The sequence below is a fragment of the Zootoca vivipara genome, chromosome 16, assembly GCF_965207765.1.
Source record: "Zootoca vivipara chromosome 16, rZooViv2.hap1.1, whole genome shotgun sequence".
Taxonomy (NCBI): domain Eukaryota; kingdom Metazoa; phylum Chordata; class Lepidosauria; order Squamata; family Lacertidae; genus Zootoca; species Zootoca vivipara.
In genome coordinates, this window is record NC_142599.1 from 13,373,411 (window position 1) to 13,390,536 (window position 17,126).

The 17,126-nt window shown below is 45.3% G+C and overlaps 1 protein-coding gene across 4 annotated transcripts in view; it reads right to left on the reverse strand.

Annotated features, from left to right (window-relative positions):
* The window catches only part of PPM1F (protein phosphatase, Mg2+/Mn2+ dependent 1F), a 60,122-nt gene extending 43,902 nt beyond the window's left edge, over positions 1–16,220 (reverse strand). For 2 of the 4 annotated variants that reach the window (XR_015947370.1, XR_015947371.1), the window contains exons 1-2: positions 15,836–16,085; positions 5,897–6,027 (exon numbers count right to left, since the gene is read on the reverse strand). Coding sequence is in view for 2 of the 4 variants with exons in the window: in XM_035098330.3 (XP_034954221.3) it covers positions 5,897–6,027; positions 15,836–16,014 (310 nt within the window). In the remaining 2 variants the exon portion in view is untranslated. Of the gene's footprint in view, positions 1–5,896; positions 6,028–9,667; positions 9,760–15,835 lie in introns of those variants that run through there. The other 2 variants (XM_035098330.3, XM_088659167.1) reach the window with 2 other exon arrangements.
* Positions 16,221–17,126: the final 906 nt, after the last annotated feature.

Genomic DNA, 17,126 nt, shown 5'->3' on the forward strand with positions numbered 1-17,126 from the left:
ATTATTTACACAATGGGCCTTGCGTGATTGGCTACTTCAGGGCTACACCTGTGGGCCAATCAGGTTGTGGATTGACTTCTGCCTGCGGCCTGATTGGCTGCTCCTACAGGCCAATCAGGTTGCAGATTCACTTCTGCCAGACGCCTGATTGGCTGCTCCTGCAGGCCAATTAGGTTGCGGATTCACTTCCACCTGGAGTTGGATTGGGTAGCTCCTGCGGACCAATCAGACTGCTGATTCTGAATCCTATTGTTCTAGGATTCAGCTCAGTACATAACAGTACCAATGGAGGATGTGCACTTTGTTGTTGTTTTTTAAATAAGAATCCCTGCCCAGGAAGTAAGCAAAAAGCACACAGTCAGGCAACTGTAAAATCTCAGCAGTTTTTTCTAGTTTTGTGCAAATCTGAAGGATATAAACAAATACAAGGCTACACTCTTCCATTCAGGAATTTTTCAGAAAAAGAGCAAGGCCAGAAAAGAAATGAAAGCACTGAGGGAGCTGTGGTCATGGAAGGGAAGCAGCAGAAAGCGATGCTTGATCCACTCACACCAAAACACCAAACTGTCTGTACCCAAGACAGGGGCGTCTTACCCATAGAGGCTAGTGGCACGGGGCCCCAGGGCACCAAGTTCTGGAGGGTGCCAGGGAAGAGGTGGAGGCTGGACGCAGTGACTCCCGCCATCAGCTTGCCGCCGCGCCCGGAGCCTCCATCTGCTGTGGCCGCGGCGGCACAAAGTGTCCAGCTGAGCCGGGAGGCGCCGCGTCCAGCCTCCGCCTCTTCCTCGCCGGAGGAGCCGCCCTCCAGCCGCTGCCCGCCTCTTCCAGCCCCGTCGGCAGCACCGTCCTCCCTAAAAAAACTCTGGGAAGGGGAGGCGCACCAGAGGGAGCTTTGCACCACGGCGTCGGATATGCTTAAGACGGCCCTGACCCCAGAACAGAGTGGTTTGCAGCTTCCCCCCCCCCAAGTTATTGCATTATCCTCAATTGACTGGTGTTGCTTGAGGGTAACATCATGTGGATGATGCAAATTAAAGGGTTAGCAAAACGCTGCCATCACACAGTAAACTCTGGGGTGGACAAGCCTGATGATGTTGTAGTTACTTGTTTTTTCCAAGTTGTAAGCTGTCTTCAGCATTGTTGGAACTATGAATAGGTGGCATATAAATAAAATTATGTCTGCCTGCCTGTCTGCATAATAGCAGAATTAAGTATTAATTGTAAGCTGGTCCTACAGACAGATGCTTCAAAGCTCAGCTCTGGAAGCTCACTGTGCGCAGCTGCACAGAAAGTCTAAGGTTCCTAATTCTTGCCTCAGTAGTTCCAGACACTAACCCAGGCAAAGGGTTAGTACAGGAGAGTACAGGAGAGGGAGAGAGTTATTGATTTGTTTTGGTTTAATCATGTATTTTGTATTCTCATTTTGTTATTTTTCTGTTGTGAACTGACCTGGGATCTTTGGATGAAGGGCAGTATACAAATTTAATAAATAACAATAGTATTAATAATTCTGTGGCTTGATACTAAACCCTTAGCTTAGGTAACTCTCTTAAATGTACAGGACCCTCTTATGGAGGGTCTAGGGTGGTATAGGGTTTTTTTATGACACCCTGATATATATTGTTCAATTAGTAAACTAAGAGCGTTATGCAAAATGCAATGTATGTCATTTATATTTAATTTATTGGGTCTGAAATTGTCATGCTTTCTTATATAAACCTCTTGTATGAATACTTTTATTCCTGACGAAACATGGCTCCCACGGTGGCTACTTAATAGCCTATTGTTGTTCCGAGGTTGTCTAAGTATTTTGCCTACTTTTAAGATTTGTTCTTAGGATATGCCCTGTTTAATACAATACAAAGGAAAACAGGGGATAACTATTTGTACACGTCTAGAGAAGTTTTTTGGGGTTTTTTTAAAACTCCTGACAGTTTCTAGATCTGTAGGCATAGACTTTTTGTGAGCACTAAAATAAAAAACCTGTGGCATTTTGACAGGGAAAAGTCCAGTGGCGTTTTGCAAACACACACACACACACACCAGTCTTTTTCAGGAACAGATTGTTGCCCAATACAGTAATCATGGATTTTAATACTTTAAAAAGGTAAAGGTAAAGGGACCCCTGACCATTAGGTCCAGTCGTGACTGACTCTGAGGTTGCGTGCTCATCTCGCATTATTGGCCGAGGGAGCCGGCGTATAGCTTCCAGGTCATGTGGCCAGCATGACAAAGCCGCTTCTGGCAAACCAGAGCAGCACACGGAAACGCCGTTTACCTTCCCACTGTAGCGGTTCCTATTTATCTACTTGCATTTTGACGTGCTTTCAAACTTTAGGGAGCTGCTAAAAGTCACGGTAAATAAGTTGCTCTCTATGTTGTTAAATTACATGCAGTTTTCATAATCCCCAACAGATGGAGCCAACTTATTACAGTACTTCACTTTGATTCAGAGGAAACAGTGACCCAACAAATTGCTTGAGGAGAGGAACTGAGTTGTACCTAGGATTTGGCAAGATCATTGCATTATATACTACTATTAGATCCCATCCTTCTCCAAGAAGCTCAGGGTGGAGTGCTTGCCCCCCCCCTTATTATTTTATCCTCACAACAGGCCAGTGATGTAGGCTAGTTTGAGAGATGGGGAGTCACCCCAGGGGCGTACCCAGGATCAAAACTTGGGGGAAAGGGGAAGAGAGAGGGAAGGAAGGAGGGAGGGAGGGAAGAGAGAGAAGGAAGAAAGGAAGAAAGAAAGGAAGGGGTGGGGGAGAGAGAGAAGGAAGGAAGGAAGGAAGGAAGGAAGGAAGGAAGGAAGGAAGGAAGGAAGGAAGGAAGGAAGGAAGGAAGGAAGGAAGGAAGGAAGGGGTGAGAGAGAGAGAAGGGAGGGAGGGAGAAAAAGGAAGAAAGAAAGAGGGAGGAAGAAAGGATGGAAGGAAGGAAGGAAGGAGCTCCCGTCTGTCCGTCCCCCCCAGCTCAGGCTGCTCCATGCTGGGCACCTCCATCGTTATGTACTCCCCAAAGCACTCTACATGGGGCGTCTCTCGAGCTTGGTCTGGAAACTGCAGTTAGTGCAGAATGCTGCAGAACGGTTGCTGGGTGTAGTGAGAGACCCCTAGCATATCACACCTGTGCTCAAAGATTTGCCCTGGCTGCCAGTTCAATCCCAGGCTGAACTTGAGGTATATGGAGGTATATGGAGTATATATTGGTATATAAAGCCTGCAACAACTTGGGACCACTTTTCTTAAGGGATTGCCTTGCCCCACATGTGCCGACTTGGAGCTACAGAACTTGCACTTCTGCAAGTGCCATGCAATGCCCATTCTGCATTTGCAAAGAGTTGTTCCTTTAAGGTGGCAGCACCTGTATTCTGGAACTAAACACTAGGCAGGTGCCACCGTTGTTTTTCTCTTTTAGATGCCTGCTGAAAATCTTCCTGTTTCAGTGGGCATATCTAGACACATGATTCTCTTACATGTTTCCCCAGTTTTAAAATATTTAGTGTGTGCTTTTTAAAGGTTCAGCTGGAGCCACTGCTGCATTCTTACACCTTGGCCTTGGCTCACCTCCCTACTGCTCCTGGAGCTATAAATGTCTCTCTACTTTTCTAGGAACCTCCCCAGCCTCCTTCTCCATGTTCTGGGTGCTGTCTGCCATAATTCTGGCCACCTTGCCGAACAGTACAAATCCAACCCAGCCCAAATTTGCTGTAACGGTTTTTTGCAACAACCCTGGAATGACTGCATACATTCTCAACAAACCTTCCCTGCAGGATGAAACCATAGTTCGACTCCCCACTCCATGGGTAGCCAAACTAAGGCCCGGGGGCCGGATCCCTGGTTTTGTGAAACCATAGTTCGACTCCCCACTCCACTCCATGGGTAGCCAAACTAAGGCCCGGGGGCCGGATCCAGCCCAATCGCCTTCTAAACCCAGCCCGCGGACAGTCCGGGAATCAGTGTGTTTTTACATGAGTAGAATGTGTCCTTTTATTGAAAATGCTTCTCTTTGGTTATTTGTGTGGCATAGGAATTTGTTCTTTTTTTCTTTCTTTTCCAAAATATAGTGGAGGGACAGTGGACCGGCCCCCTGCTGAAAACGTTTGCTGCCCCTGGGGCCCTACTCAGTCGGGAAGCTCAGTGGGTGACCTACGGCAATTTGCTTCCTCTCAGCCTGATCTATCTCACAGGGTTGTTCTGTCTAGAAATGGGGTGAGGAGAGGAGAGAACCACACGCATGGTCTCGAGCTCCTTGGAGGAAAGGTGGGATATAAACTCTGCATGAGTGATGTAAAACAAGAACTGGCATCCCCTTGAAAACCGAATGAACAGAGAATTATAAGAGTAGGAGGGAGGAGAGGGAGGGATCAAAGGCTTTGCGCTTGGTTTACAGAACAGAACACCATCTGTTGGTGACAGATACAAAGAGTAGATGGAGAGAGGAATGGTGAGGAGGGAAACTGAGTGGCTCAATTATTATAGAGCTGAGTAATAATAATAAGTGGCTATGATTGCTTCAAGACAGTTTAGGTACATGTGGGTTTATGTTTGCATGGCAGTCTTAGCCACATCGTTGTCAACTTCATCCACCACCACATTCTAGCGAAGAAAAGGAGGAAGGGCGTTTTTGCTTTCTCATTCACGCTTGCGTGACATAAAGCCACATCCTTCCGCAACAGTAAGCAACACTCTATTTAACTGCCCCCAAATAGGATATTGAAGCCGACTAGGAAGATCAAATCTTAGGGGCCATTACAGGAAATGTATCATTAATATGAATGGGGATAGCATTTTAGTCTGTCAGGTGATTTGCAATTTTTACTGTATGAAACCCAAACTGCTGGCTTGAATCCAAAGGTTCCCCTTCTGCTTGTGGGAGGTGTTCCCTGCTCACAGGAAGTCTGCAGTTCAATGGTGCTTTGCGTGCAAAAAAAAGTCCCAGGCTGAATCTCTGACATCTCCTGGTGGGGCTGGGGAAGACCCCTGCCTGAAACTCTGGAGAGCCCCCGCCAGTCAGTGTCAACAATACTGAGCAAGAATGAGCCTTTCTGTAAAAAAAATGATTTACTGACCAGTGATTTAAATTGTGATTTAAATCGATTTGATTTAAATGAAATCCACCCTGGTTAGCAACTCCACTGCCATCATCAAAAACTAACATGATAATTGGATTTTGGTAGTCCCCATTTTTCAAAATATTGCAGCAGGATGCCAACAATTCCTTGGGCTGGTGCAGGAAGACCAAATGTTGCTAGTTATGCTGATCAATGTTGTCTTACTATTCTCCTTTGCTTTGTTGCAACAACCTGCCGCTTTTCATCAAGGGATATCTTTGTTCTGCAGCTGTGCCGTGTCTTGTGCAATGAAATTCTCAAATGGCAGAAAACAATAAAAGCACTATTTCTAATTCTACCATCTAGCAACATCAAGCTTACATCTATTCTCTGGTAACCTCCTGGTTAGATTGCTGCACTGTGTTAGCTAACCTTTTTGGCTGTGATTATGCCATTAATGGAAGGGACATGGGTGGCGCTGTGGGTTAAACTACTGTGCCACTTGGGCTTGCCGATTGAAAGGTCGGCGGTTCGAATCCCTGTGACGGGGTGAGCTCCTGTTGTTCGGTCCCAGCTCCTGCCAACCTAGCAGTTCGAAAGCACATCAGTGCAAGTAGATAAATAGGTTCCACTCCGGCGGGGAGGTAAACGGCATTTCTGTGTGCTGCTCTGGTTTCACCAGAAGTGGCTTAGTCATGCTGGCCACATGAATCAATTTTGATGGAGAGTGGTATAAAAATGTTTTAAATTAATGAAAATAAAAGAAGTTGAGTTACATGTACTTGAATAGTAATGACCTTGAGCTCAGACTCCCATATTACTTTGGGAGACAAATATACTTACAGGGCTCCGTCTCGTGATCTCCAGCTTCCTCCCCTTCCACATTCTGCTTTTTAAACTCGTTAAGATCCATCTGCAAAATATCGTGGATGGCAGCATGAATCAAAGATGCTGCAAGGAGTGGCGGTGCATTTCTGTTATGGAAAGAAAGGAAAGAGACTTAAATGGACTGCATAGCCAAGGAAAAGCAGTTAATGGAAGTCTAAAACAAAGTATGTTTACGATTCAGACTCACACTTCTATTCTTCATGATTTGCAGGGCAGTTGGGTGGGGCAACCCAGTCAGATGGGTGGAGTATAAATAATAAAATTGTTGTTTTTGTTGTTTGTTCAGCATTAGAAAGAAGGGATGGTGCAAATGCAAGGCAACAATACTGCTCCTATTAAGTAAATACTGCCAGATTTGCATAATGAAAAGTAGTATTTTTTTGATACATTAAACTTCTTTTGGCTGTGCAAAAAAAATAAAAATGAACCAAACCCATGGTTTACCCCAGAGTAGTACAACTCATAGCAACTTATTCTGTACACCTACTGTATCTATGTACGGTACTTCATTTTAGGATTCACACATATCAGATCCAGTTTGCATTTGAAGGACTTCTGCCCATTCCATGCAAGCTTTTTTTCAGTCATTATGAGCTAATCTGAGGCACTTCCTGTTATTCTCTTTTTCTCAAAGCAACTGGATTCTGTGCTGGAAAATGATGTCAACAATAGCATCCTTCTTCCCCCCCCCCCGAATTTCCTGCAGGATACAAACTGCATCTTTTGGCATGAACAATACTTTGCTTCCTGGAGAGCTAGGTGAACAACAACAAAAAAAACCCTGGCCTAGCATTAAGTCATGTTTTATTCTTAACAGGAGCAATTGTGCTAGTCGCAGTACTAGTCTGTACATGAGCGTGATAGTGATAGTACATAAGAAATGGATAGCATTGTTGCAGAAAGCTAAAGTTGCATATGCACAGGTCATTTAAAGTACATCCCCTCAAGAATCCTGGGAACTGGTAGTTTCCTCATAGAGCTACAATTCCCAGTGCCATTGACAAACTAAAGTTCCCCGGACACTTTGGGAGTGGTGCTTTAAATCTACCGTATCTTGCCACTGTGATCCATGCCATGGTCACCTCCAGGCTTGATTATTGCAATTCACTCTACGTGGGGCTGCCCCTGAAACTGACCCAGAAACTCCAGCGGTTGCAGAATGCCACGGCGAGGCTCCTTATGGGGTCCTCGCCGCGGGATCATATTCGTCCAGTACTATACCAGCTGCACTGGCTCCCGGTGGAGTACAGGATCAGGTTTAAGGTGCTGGTTTTAACCTTTAAAGCCCTATATGTACAGCCTAGGACCCTCGAACCTACGGGACCGCCTCTCCTGGTATGTCCCCCAGAGGACCTTACAGTCTGCAAATAATAACATCTTGGAGGTCCCAGGCCTCAAGGAGATTAGACTGGCCTCGACCAGAGCCAAGGCCTTTTCCGCAGGGCCTGCAAGACGGAGCTGTTCCACCATGCCTTTGGTTGGGGTCCAGTCTGACTCCCCCTCTCTCCCTATAAGAACTTGTATGAAAGTGGCCCCCCAACTTTTCTCACAGGCTCATACAAACAGTTAGGCCGGTGAGCATTTAAGGTCCCCATCCCTATCTGGGGGGGCCTTAAATCTGGGAGTTGCCATCTGATTGGATTTCACTTTGATTCTGATTTGATTTTAGGACGTATTTTAATTGATTGCCTGATTTTATGTTAATATGTTATATATTTGATGTTAGCTGCTCTGAGCCCTGCTTTGGCTGGAGAGGGCAGGTATAATCATCATCATCATCATCAACAACATCATCATAATGTTGTGTATGTCACCACTTACAGACTCGTGGTTGCCATTTCCTTTGACATAATGAGAAAGAGTGCATAGCAGTGTTGCAAAGGGAGAATGCCTAGATTTAGAAGAACCAAACAGAAATAGTGAGGCAGGAGGAATAAGAAGGGGAAAGGGTCACAAAATGGTCAACTGTTGCTTGTGGAGAGGGTAGGGAATGTGCCTGCCACACTGCACATCAGCCCCAGCCCCAAAAGGAATAATTCTGAATGGATGAGACTTTTTTTTAAAGGCTCCATTAATGGGAGAGGAGAGATTTGCAGGGGCAGCACTGAATATATCTGTGCTTCTAGAAGGCAAACTGCTATTTCCTAGTGATAAAACAGGATTCTGTTATCTCATGGTTTGCCCTTCACCCGGATAACGTAACATAAAATAACAAGCTCTAGCTGGGCAGGCGTGCATTTAAGGCAGTAGACGGGACAGCCACAGTTGAGAAGCAATTCCATGCAGGCGACTGAGCAGGTTAGCAGGTGAAGGCTGCATATGAAGGCTTTCTAAGCAAGTGACCTCTCTCAAAAGAATCCTGGGAACTGTAGTTTGTTAAGGGAGCTGGGAACTGAAACTCTGTGAGGGGTAAACTACAATGACCATGATTCTTTGGGGGAAGCCATGTGCTTTAAATGTACTTTTAACGTATGGCGTGTACACAGCTGAAGGCTGGAGTTCTCCACCCCTCTGCTGCACCTAGCAGAAAAGCAGTGGGGCTGCTTCAGGGAGAATGAAGTTCTCTGTCCCTTTTCAGCCAACCCCAAGCAGGCTAGTAAAAAAGAGGAAGGAAGGAAGGCTATTGAAGTTACTTTACAAGTCTGAGCTAGGTTCACATGGTAGGATTCCCACCTCCCAAAACAAGAGAAGGATCATTTTCAGGATTTAATTTGAGCTGGAATTATTAAACTATGGGCCCTGATCCCAAGTGTTTTGTACCCATCCATTAATTGGGTCTATCATTATCATATTTGGGTTGGCTTGACAAATAATTTATGAGCGTGTTCAGTATGCCTCTCTCTTTTGCCACCTAATAATAATATTTTTTATTTAAACCCTGCCCTTCCCGTTTTAAAAAACCGGGCTCAGGGCGGCTAACAGCAAATATAAAACACTGATTAAAATGTGACTTAAAAACAGCATAAAATGCAGCATCAATATCAATACAATTCAAAAATCCAGGGGTCATTTTGGGGGAAAACAACAACAACCCAGTCAGTAGACATCAAAGGATCACCAGGGCTAACTGGCTAAGTTGGTCCTTCTAGGGCCAGCAAGGAGACCAGGGAAGAATTTAAACCTAGTAATCCTGCCAAGCCTACAGACACCTGGAATGAGTAAACCATTGCATCATTGTGTGTATGCTTACTCAGAAGTAAGCTCTGCCAAGTTCAATGAATTATTAGGGACATGCACACAGCATTGCTAGCTAGAATCTCTCAGTCAGTATCTATCTAAGCCAGGAATGGGTAACTTGGTTGTGGTCTTCCCAGTGTTGTTGGACTACAACTCCCATCACCCCAAACCTGCGTGGCTAATGGTAAAGGAGTTGCAGACCAATATAACAGGCTGCCCATCACCAGGGTAAGCACTGGGGCAGGAGCTGCTAACAGGTTAGGAGAATACTGTACCATAAATTGGTTAGTTGCCTGTTAATTTGTTGGTTTGGGCGCAATATAAGGATGGTGGGGTTTTTTGGGGGTGTGTGTGTGGGTGTGATGAGATTAATCTCCTGGCCAAAATTTTCAGTGAAAGTTCTACAGGTGAGTCCCCTTTTGTAGAACATCCCAGTGCAACAGTTCAAGCATACTTGTAAAATGCCAAAACAAATCTGGTCAAGTCATTAACAGTTGTTCTTTCAAACCCACCTCTCAGGAGCAATTTTACTCCAATTACGGTACATACCGGTACATTTCTTACCCACGGAAACAGCAAGAGTACAAGGTCTCAGAAAGCCAGGTTTTGTTGGGTGGAAGAGTTGGAGACTCCCTCCCTGAGAATTCTTGTGGTAAAAAAAGGAATAAAAATAAGTTGGGAAAGTCTTGGCAGTTTTGGAATCTTGGGGATAGAGGTAATTTTGAGCCTCACAGAGGCTCTCTAATAAGCATTAGCTCCAGGGCAGGAATGCAAAATATGCAGCTACTGTTCAGCTCCTTCTTGCATTAACATAAACAGTGTCAGGAAGAATGAAACACAGCCCAAGCTTTACAACAGGGGTCCCCAGACTTACCGTGCGGCGGGCCGGAGGGCAGGGGAGTGCGCGCGCAGCGGGCCGGAGGGCGGGGGAGTGCGCGCCCGTGCGCATGCGCACACGCACACGGGCGGGGAAAAAATCACCGAAAATCGCTTGTGCGCATGCGTATGGGCCTCCCCCGACCCGGAAGTGCACCAGAAATGACCTCTTCCGGGTCGGGAGAGGCCCATACGCATGCGCACAAAGGATTTTCGGCGATTTTTTCCCCGCCCGTGTGCGTGTGCGGGGGTCGTCGCGGGCCGGATTGGAAGGCCGATTGGGCCGCATCCGGCCCGGGGGCCGTAGTTTGGGGACCCCTGCTTTACAACAATGTGTTGTGCACTTTGGGGGCAGGGAGAGGTTTTAATTTATTTATTTCAAGATGTTTTCACAAGGTCCAGACATTTTAGCTGGCCTTCATGGCCAACTGAAAATGTGTGGTTCCCAGAGCCACACTCTATCACAACAGAGCAGGGTCTTGTCCCTAACCTCATGTTGCACTACCAAAGCACAGTTCAAACCCCTTCTTCCATATCCAACTTCTGGAGGTTCACCTCCCCATATAGCTTAGAGCTGGGGACTGGGAAGAGAAGCACTGCCAACAAAAAACCCAAATCCTATTGGGAGGCATCCCTTGCCAAAGACTGTCTAAGCACTGATGAGTGATCTAGGATGAGTCATTCTGTCAGGCCATAGCAGTGGGTTTGCTCTTTTCCTCTTCCCTCCCCAATCTCTTTTCCTTTTATACTGTGTCTTTCAGACTGTAAACCTGAGGGCAAGGACTGTCTTATTGTTGGTATTTTAAGCATTTCCAAAACCTTCTCCCTCACTCCAGTTGAAGAACAGATAAAAAATGCTTTATATAAAGTGTGGACCGTATCCTATGGGAAACATATTTTTAATGCTCAGTTTAGCAACATTTTGTCTACCATTGAGAAATGAGTTTATTGAAGCTGGCATACCAGAAAAGCTGAAACACAAAATACCGGTAGCTAATTCAGAACCACTGTACAGATACTTTTCAAGCTGCATTGCTACAGCTTAGTTGCAACAAATACTGTATACCCAAGGTAGAACCATGTCTGCATTCAGGACAGTTCTTCAGACATAACGTGAATGAGCTATTAATAATAATAGTATTCAGAAAATTGCACACGTTCGCCTATTTGCATAGTTAAAACTTGGTAAAATTGTTATTTTAAGCAAAGTAACAATTCATCACTGGGGAGAATAATAAATATAAAATAGGAAGCATTCCTTAATAGAGAGAGGCTAAGTTGACTTTAAATTTGCTTTAGCTAGATAAATTTGAATCCAAACTACACCCGTGTTTAGTAGAATTTAACAATGAACAGCTTACCCTTAGTTGAAAAATTAACATTTTCAAAGAAACATGTCAAATCACAAACTGCCACAAATCAGCCTTAATTTTAAATGAAAACATTCTTCATCAAAGCATGTTTTGACCAAAGATAGTTTTGAATACATTAAACACACCACACATTTTACCATTCTTTTTCTAACCCCAGAAAGAACGGGGGTATTATTGATTTAATATTAACTTTAGAAACGAAAAGGAAAACACAGTGTTCACCACTTGCAAATATGACCCGGGCCTTTTCGGAATTGTTTTTAAATTGTTCAGCAGTTACAATTGAATTCAAGGCTCTGACTGAACTAACTAATGTGAAACATAAAAAAGGAGGCTCAAATTGTAAATTTTGTATAGCAAAAAGACCACACCATGGGTAGGCAAACTAAGGCCTGGGGGCCAGATCCGGTCCAATCGCCTTCTAAATCCGGCCTGCAGACGGTCCGAGAATCAGCATGTTTTTCCATGAGTAGAATGTGTCCTTTTATTTAAAATGCATCTCTGGGTTATTTGTGGGGCATAGGAATTTGTTCATTTGTTTTTTTTCATAATATAGTCCAGCCCCCGACAAGGTCTGAGCGACAGTAGACCGGCCATCTGCTGAGAAAGTTTGCTGACCCCTGGACTACACCCTTGGAAGGGCTGAATGAACTAATATTTCAGATTGTTATGCACCTATGCACCCATACAAAACAAAAAACAAAAAAAACAGCCACCTATGATTTTTCCAGCTTTGTCCGTATAACTGCCCCTCCTCTAGGTTTACACAATGAAATTTGAACTGTGTAATTATGTGTGTTTCAGAAGAGACTCTCTGCACTGATTAAGAATAAAATGGAAGGATCTAGCCTGTTAAATCATATAGTTCCATCTCTATTTACAGAAGGTCTTGAGGTCCCTTTTCCACCACACACAGAAACCAGAATGTCGGACTTCCTATCCCCTGCATTCCCCAAAGAAATGAATTAGCTGTACGCAGCCTGTTACGGAACTGCCTCTGTTCCTTAGTGGAAGCAGAATTTATTTCCTCCCTCTCTTTTCTTCACTGATCTCTCTCTTCTTTGACAGCACAAAGTAAGCCTTTCATTTAGGAGAGTTTTGAAGGCTTGCGTTTAACCCAGGCTTCCTCAACCTCAGCCCTCCAGATGGCCTACAATTCCCATGATCCCTAGCTAGCAGGACCAGTGGTCAGGGATGATGGGAATTGTAGTTTCAAAACATCAGGAGGGCCGAGGTTGAGGAAGCCTGGTTTAACCCATAATAGCAGACAACAAACATTACTTTTAAAGAGCACAGGGAAACATGGTAGATAAGTTATATGTAACTGTAGAAGAGAAACAGTCCTGGCCACAAAGCGCTTATTCTCAGGAGAGCATCAAAGTTTCTATCATGTCCCATGCAAAAAAGAAAAGAAAAAAAGGATGGAAAGACATTAAAAGATTCAACCAACATCAAGCTTTAAATTTTTTTGTCCCTGAAATATTTATATCCCACTCTTCATCTGTAAAGATACCAGGAGAAGATACAGAATACAAGATAACAACCCCAATTAAAAAGCAAAGAGCAGTAAGGGAACTAGACCATCATCTAACACAAATAAAAGCAGCCAAAAACAGAAGAGCAAGCTGAAATAGCGGCAGCATAACAAAATCAAGGACTGGATAAAACTGATTTACAAAAGATCCAAAGATCCAAACTAGTCTTGTCTAGTTTCGCCCTATTTATATAGCTAATTGTACCATGCTAACTTGAGAAAATGAAATATGAGTGAACATTTTGCATTTCTTAAGTTAAAAGATTTAGTTTGCCTTCAACAGAGACACTTTATGCTGTCCGAGCTAGGAAGAGAGCAGAGGGAATTGTCACAGATCCTTTGCATCCTGGTCATCATCTGTTTGATTTACGGTACTTCCATCTGGACGTCGCTACAGGACTCTATACACAAAAACGGCTAGGCACAGGAACAGTTTCCCCCCTTGTGCCATCAAATTGGTAAATTCATAGTTGTGTAGCGGAAGGGGAGGCCAGTTATGGTCACTCAGGCCAACTGAGCTTCAGTGACAAAGATGGACCCCAAACACTGAACCTGTTCTTTCAGAGGGAGTGCAACCCCATCCAGAAGAGGCAATTGGCCAAGTTTCCAGGACGCAGGAACTACAAACTCACAGCTCCATCTCTGTGCCCAGACAATGGTCCAGCTCGTGCACAGCCTCACCTAACTCAGATGCTATGGAGAAGCAGAGCTGTGTGTCATCAGTGTACTGATGGCACTTTGCCCCAAAATTCCTAAGGGCCGCACCCTCCTATGCATGGCAATAGAATGTAAATAATTGTGTTTTTGAACAACAGAGCTCCAAAACCACAACAGCTCCACGATGGCCAACCGGACCTCTCAAAAGCCAAAAAAATGTTGCTTTGTGGCTCTTCTAAAACAGGCACTGCTTCACATTTGCACAGTTCTGGCGATATAGGTAGGTGCTTTTTCTACCCATTCTTCCCCGGTTCTGTTCAAACCACCTACTGTTACTGCAGCAGGTATTTGCACACACACAAAGCTCTCAACATATTTTAGTACATGCGAGATAACATCTCATACCTTTGAGAGTTAAGTAGAAAAGCAATGCTTTGCTATTTTCAGAATAACATTTAAAGTCAGTAGTCCAAAAATTATTGGGTGGGGCTGGGGCACACCACTCCAAATTCCTCATGAATTTGGCTTGAGGTTCACCCAGCAGTGTGGGTTTTCTTGATTCACCCCCCCCCCCCAATAAATTTCCTAGGTGGCGTAATCTAATTTTCACTTTGTATCAGATAATTTTCCAACTCCCTAGAAAGTGGGCTAAAAACTTTAAAACTGCCAAGTTTGTCTAGTTCTGTATTTGCAGTTGGTATCCATTCCTTGTTTCTAATGAACTTGCAAAACGAAAAAAAACTGGATGCCTAGTTCACTTCGTGCCTAGTTCACTTAACCTCCATTAAATGCAGAAGTGGTAGTTGTTAAAACTGTGTCCTGCCCTCCTTCTGCTCAAAGCAGCACCCGTGAGTTACCCAGGATCCCTCCCACTGGGGCAGCAGTAGGCTCATAACTGCTTATTTCCATAAAAACAATTACATTAGGATTTGCAGTCTATTTGTAGGCCTTGCCTTTACTGCTAGCAGGCACTGTTCCAATTCCCGAGGCAGCACATTCTTTTTGAAACAGTCTTTTTGAAACATTTGCACCCACTCTTTCGTATAATCACCAATAATCCCCTCCTTCACTCTTAACCCCACAAGCACACCCTATGACTCCATCCATACATTCAAATACACCCTCCACACACATGCACTATTGATGATGCTCCACAGAGACAATACATTTGCCTGGATAAGTCAACCCTTCCTATCTGTGCATTCACGATGCCACCTCACACATGCACTAATAATGAACCCTAGTCCTACTTTAATAACTTTAATAACCTACAGGGCTGCTGTTATCATTAGGCAAACTATGCAACTGCCCAGGCTGCAGACTTCAGAGGGGTGCAGTACTGACCTTCAGGGGGCATTAGTTTTTGTTATATACATTTCTGACATTATTTTACCTTTATGTTTTATTTGGAAGAATTTTATCACTTCCACAAGACATCTGTTTTTGAAAACAGTAGGTTAGCAATGGGGTTTGTGTGTGTGTGTGTGTGTAGTTAGCTTTGCCTAGGGCACAAAATGGATTGGCACGGGGAATGTGCTACGTATTATTATTATTATTAAATGAATTTATATCCCCACCCTTCCTCCCCAAGGAGCCCATATGCACTCAAAACACAACCTCACTCACACTATTGACTCCACAATCCATATTCACTCATGACACTGCCTCATCCTTGCACTAGTGACCCCACAATCCATGTGCTCTCCAGACACTTTCACCCTTGCACTTGTGAGCCCACAATCCATATGCATTTGAGACACTTTCACCCTTGCACTAGTGAGCCCACAATCCATATGCATCTGAGAAACTTTCACCCTTGCACTTGTGAGCCCACAATCCATATGCATTTGAGACACTTTCACCCTTGCACTAATGAGTCCACAATCCATGTGCTCTCCAGACACTTCCACCCTTGCACTAGTGAGCCCACAATCCATATGCATTTGAGACACTTTCACTCTTGCACTAGTGAGCCCACAATCCATATGCATCTGAGACACTTTCACCCTTGCAATAGTGAGCCCACAATCCATATGCACTCATGTTGCTGCTGCCTCACCTTTGCACTAGTAGTGACCCCACAACACACACACACACACACACGTGTGTGCACCTCCCGCTCCCTGCCCGCTCTGCAGGACACAGCCTTAGCTTCGCTCCCCAACTCCGCGCCCAGTTTTCGCCCCGGGCGCAACTTTCCGCCGCGCCGCCTCTCGCTCCGCCACCCGCGGCTCCTCCTCAGGCTCTCCCCGGGGCCTCTCTCCCTCCGGGCCCTACCTGCTGCCCAAGAAGGTCCGGGCCAACTCGGCCAGCTCCGCCGGCACTTCGGCCTGGCTGAGGGAGCCCAGGCGACCCGGCGCCGGGCTCCAAGGCGGCGCATCGTCCGGGCCCAGCGGCCTCGGGAAGTCCCTCAGGAGGGTCCCCACGAAGCTCCGCGCCGCCTCCGGCCACGCCATGGCCTCCACGCGCGAGCGAGCGAGCGAGCCAGGCAGCAGCCGAGCGCTTCCCGCGAGCCGCCTGACTGGAGGGAGGGGAGGGGGAGGGAGGCGGACTCCGCCGCGCGGCCCGGCCTCCGCTCTCCCCGCCTCCTGACCCCCGAAGCCAAGCGGAGTCGCGGTCCCGGCTCCGCCTGGAAGCGGCTCCTGTCAGGCCGGGCGGCGGCGGGAAAGGGGTGCCCAGCAGGGAGAGGGGTGCGGGGCAGGGGGGACGGCGGAGGCCGTCATTATTATTATTATTATTATTATTATTATTATCATCATCATGGAACGCCCTGCCATCAGATGTCAAGGAAATAAAGAACTACACGTTTATTATTATACATAATAAAATTATTATTATTATTATTATTTGTTGTTGTTGTTGTTATGGGTCGCCCTCCCATCAGACGTCAAGGAAATAAAGAACTACAGTACACAACTTTTAGAAGACATCTGAAGGCAGCCCTGTATTCGGGAAGTTTTTTTTTTTTACTGTTTGACGTTTTACTATCTTTTTATATGTGCTCAGAGTGGCTGGGGAAAGCCTGCCAGATTCGCGGGGTATACATAATAAAATTATTATTATTATTATCAGTATTATTTGTTGCTGCTGATAATGTGGCGCCCTCCCATCAAATGTCAAGGAAATGAAGAACTACACAACGTTTTGAAGACATCTGAAAGGCAGCCCTGTATTCGGGAAGTTTTTTTTAATGTTTGACGCTTTACTACCGGTATGTTTTTATATGTGCTGTAAGCCGCCCAGCCAGATGTGTGGGTAGTCATCATCACCATCATGAAATTTGCACATCGTTTCATTTTCTTTGTTAAACACAGACACACACACCTCAAAGCAGTTTACAGGAGACAAAACAGTAAAATCAAGAAAAAAAATCACAGCAAGCAATATTTAAAATGCCAAAACAGATTAGAATTGCCTCAGCTTTCTAAGCCGCTGGGCAGGCTTGCCAACACAGGAATGCTTTTAGCAGGCGCTGAAGAGAGTACAGTGAAGGTGCCTGCTTGATCTCAATAGGCAGGGAGTTCCAAAGTGTAGGCGCTGCCACACTAAACGGCCCGAGTTCTTGCAG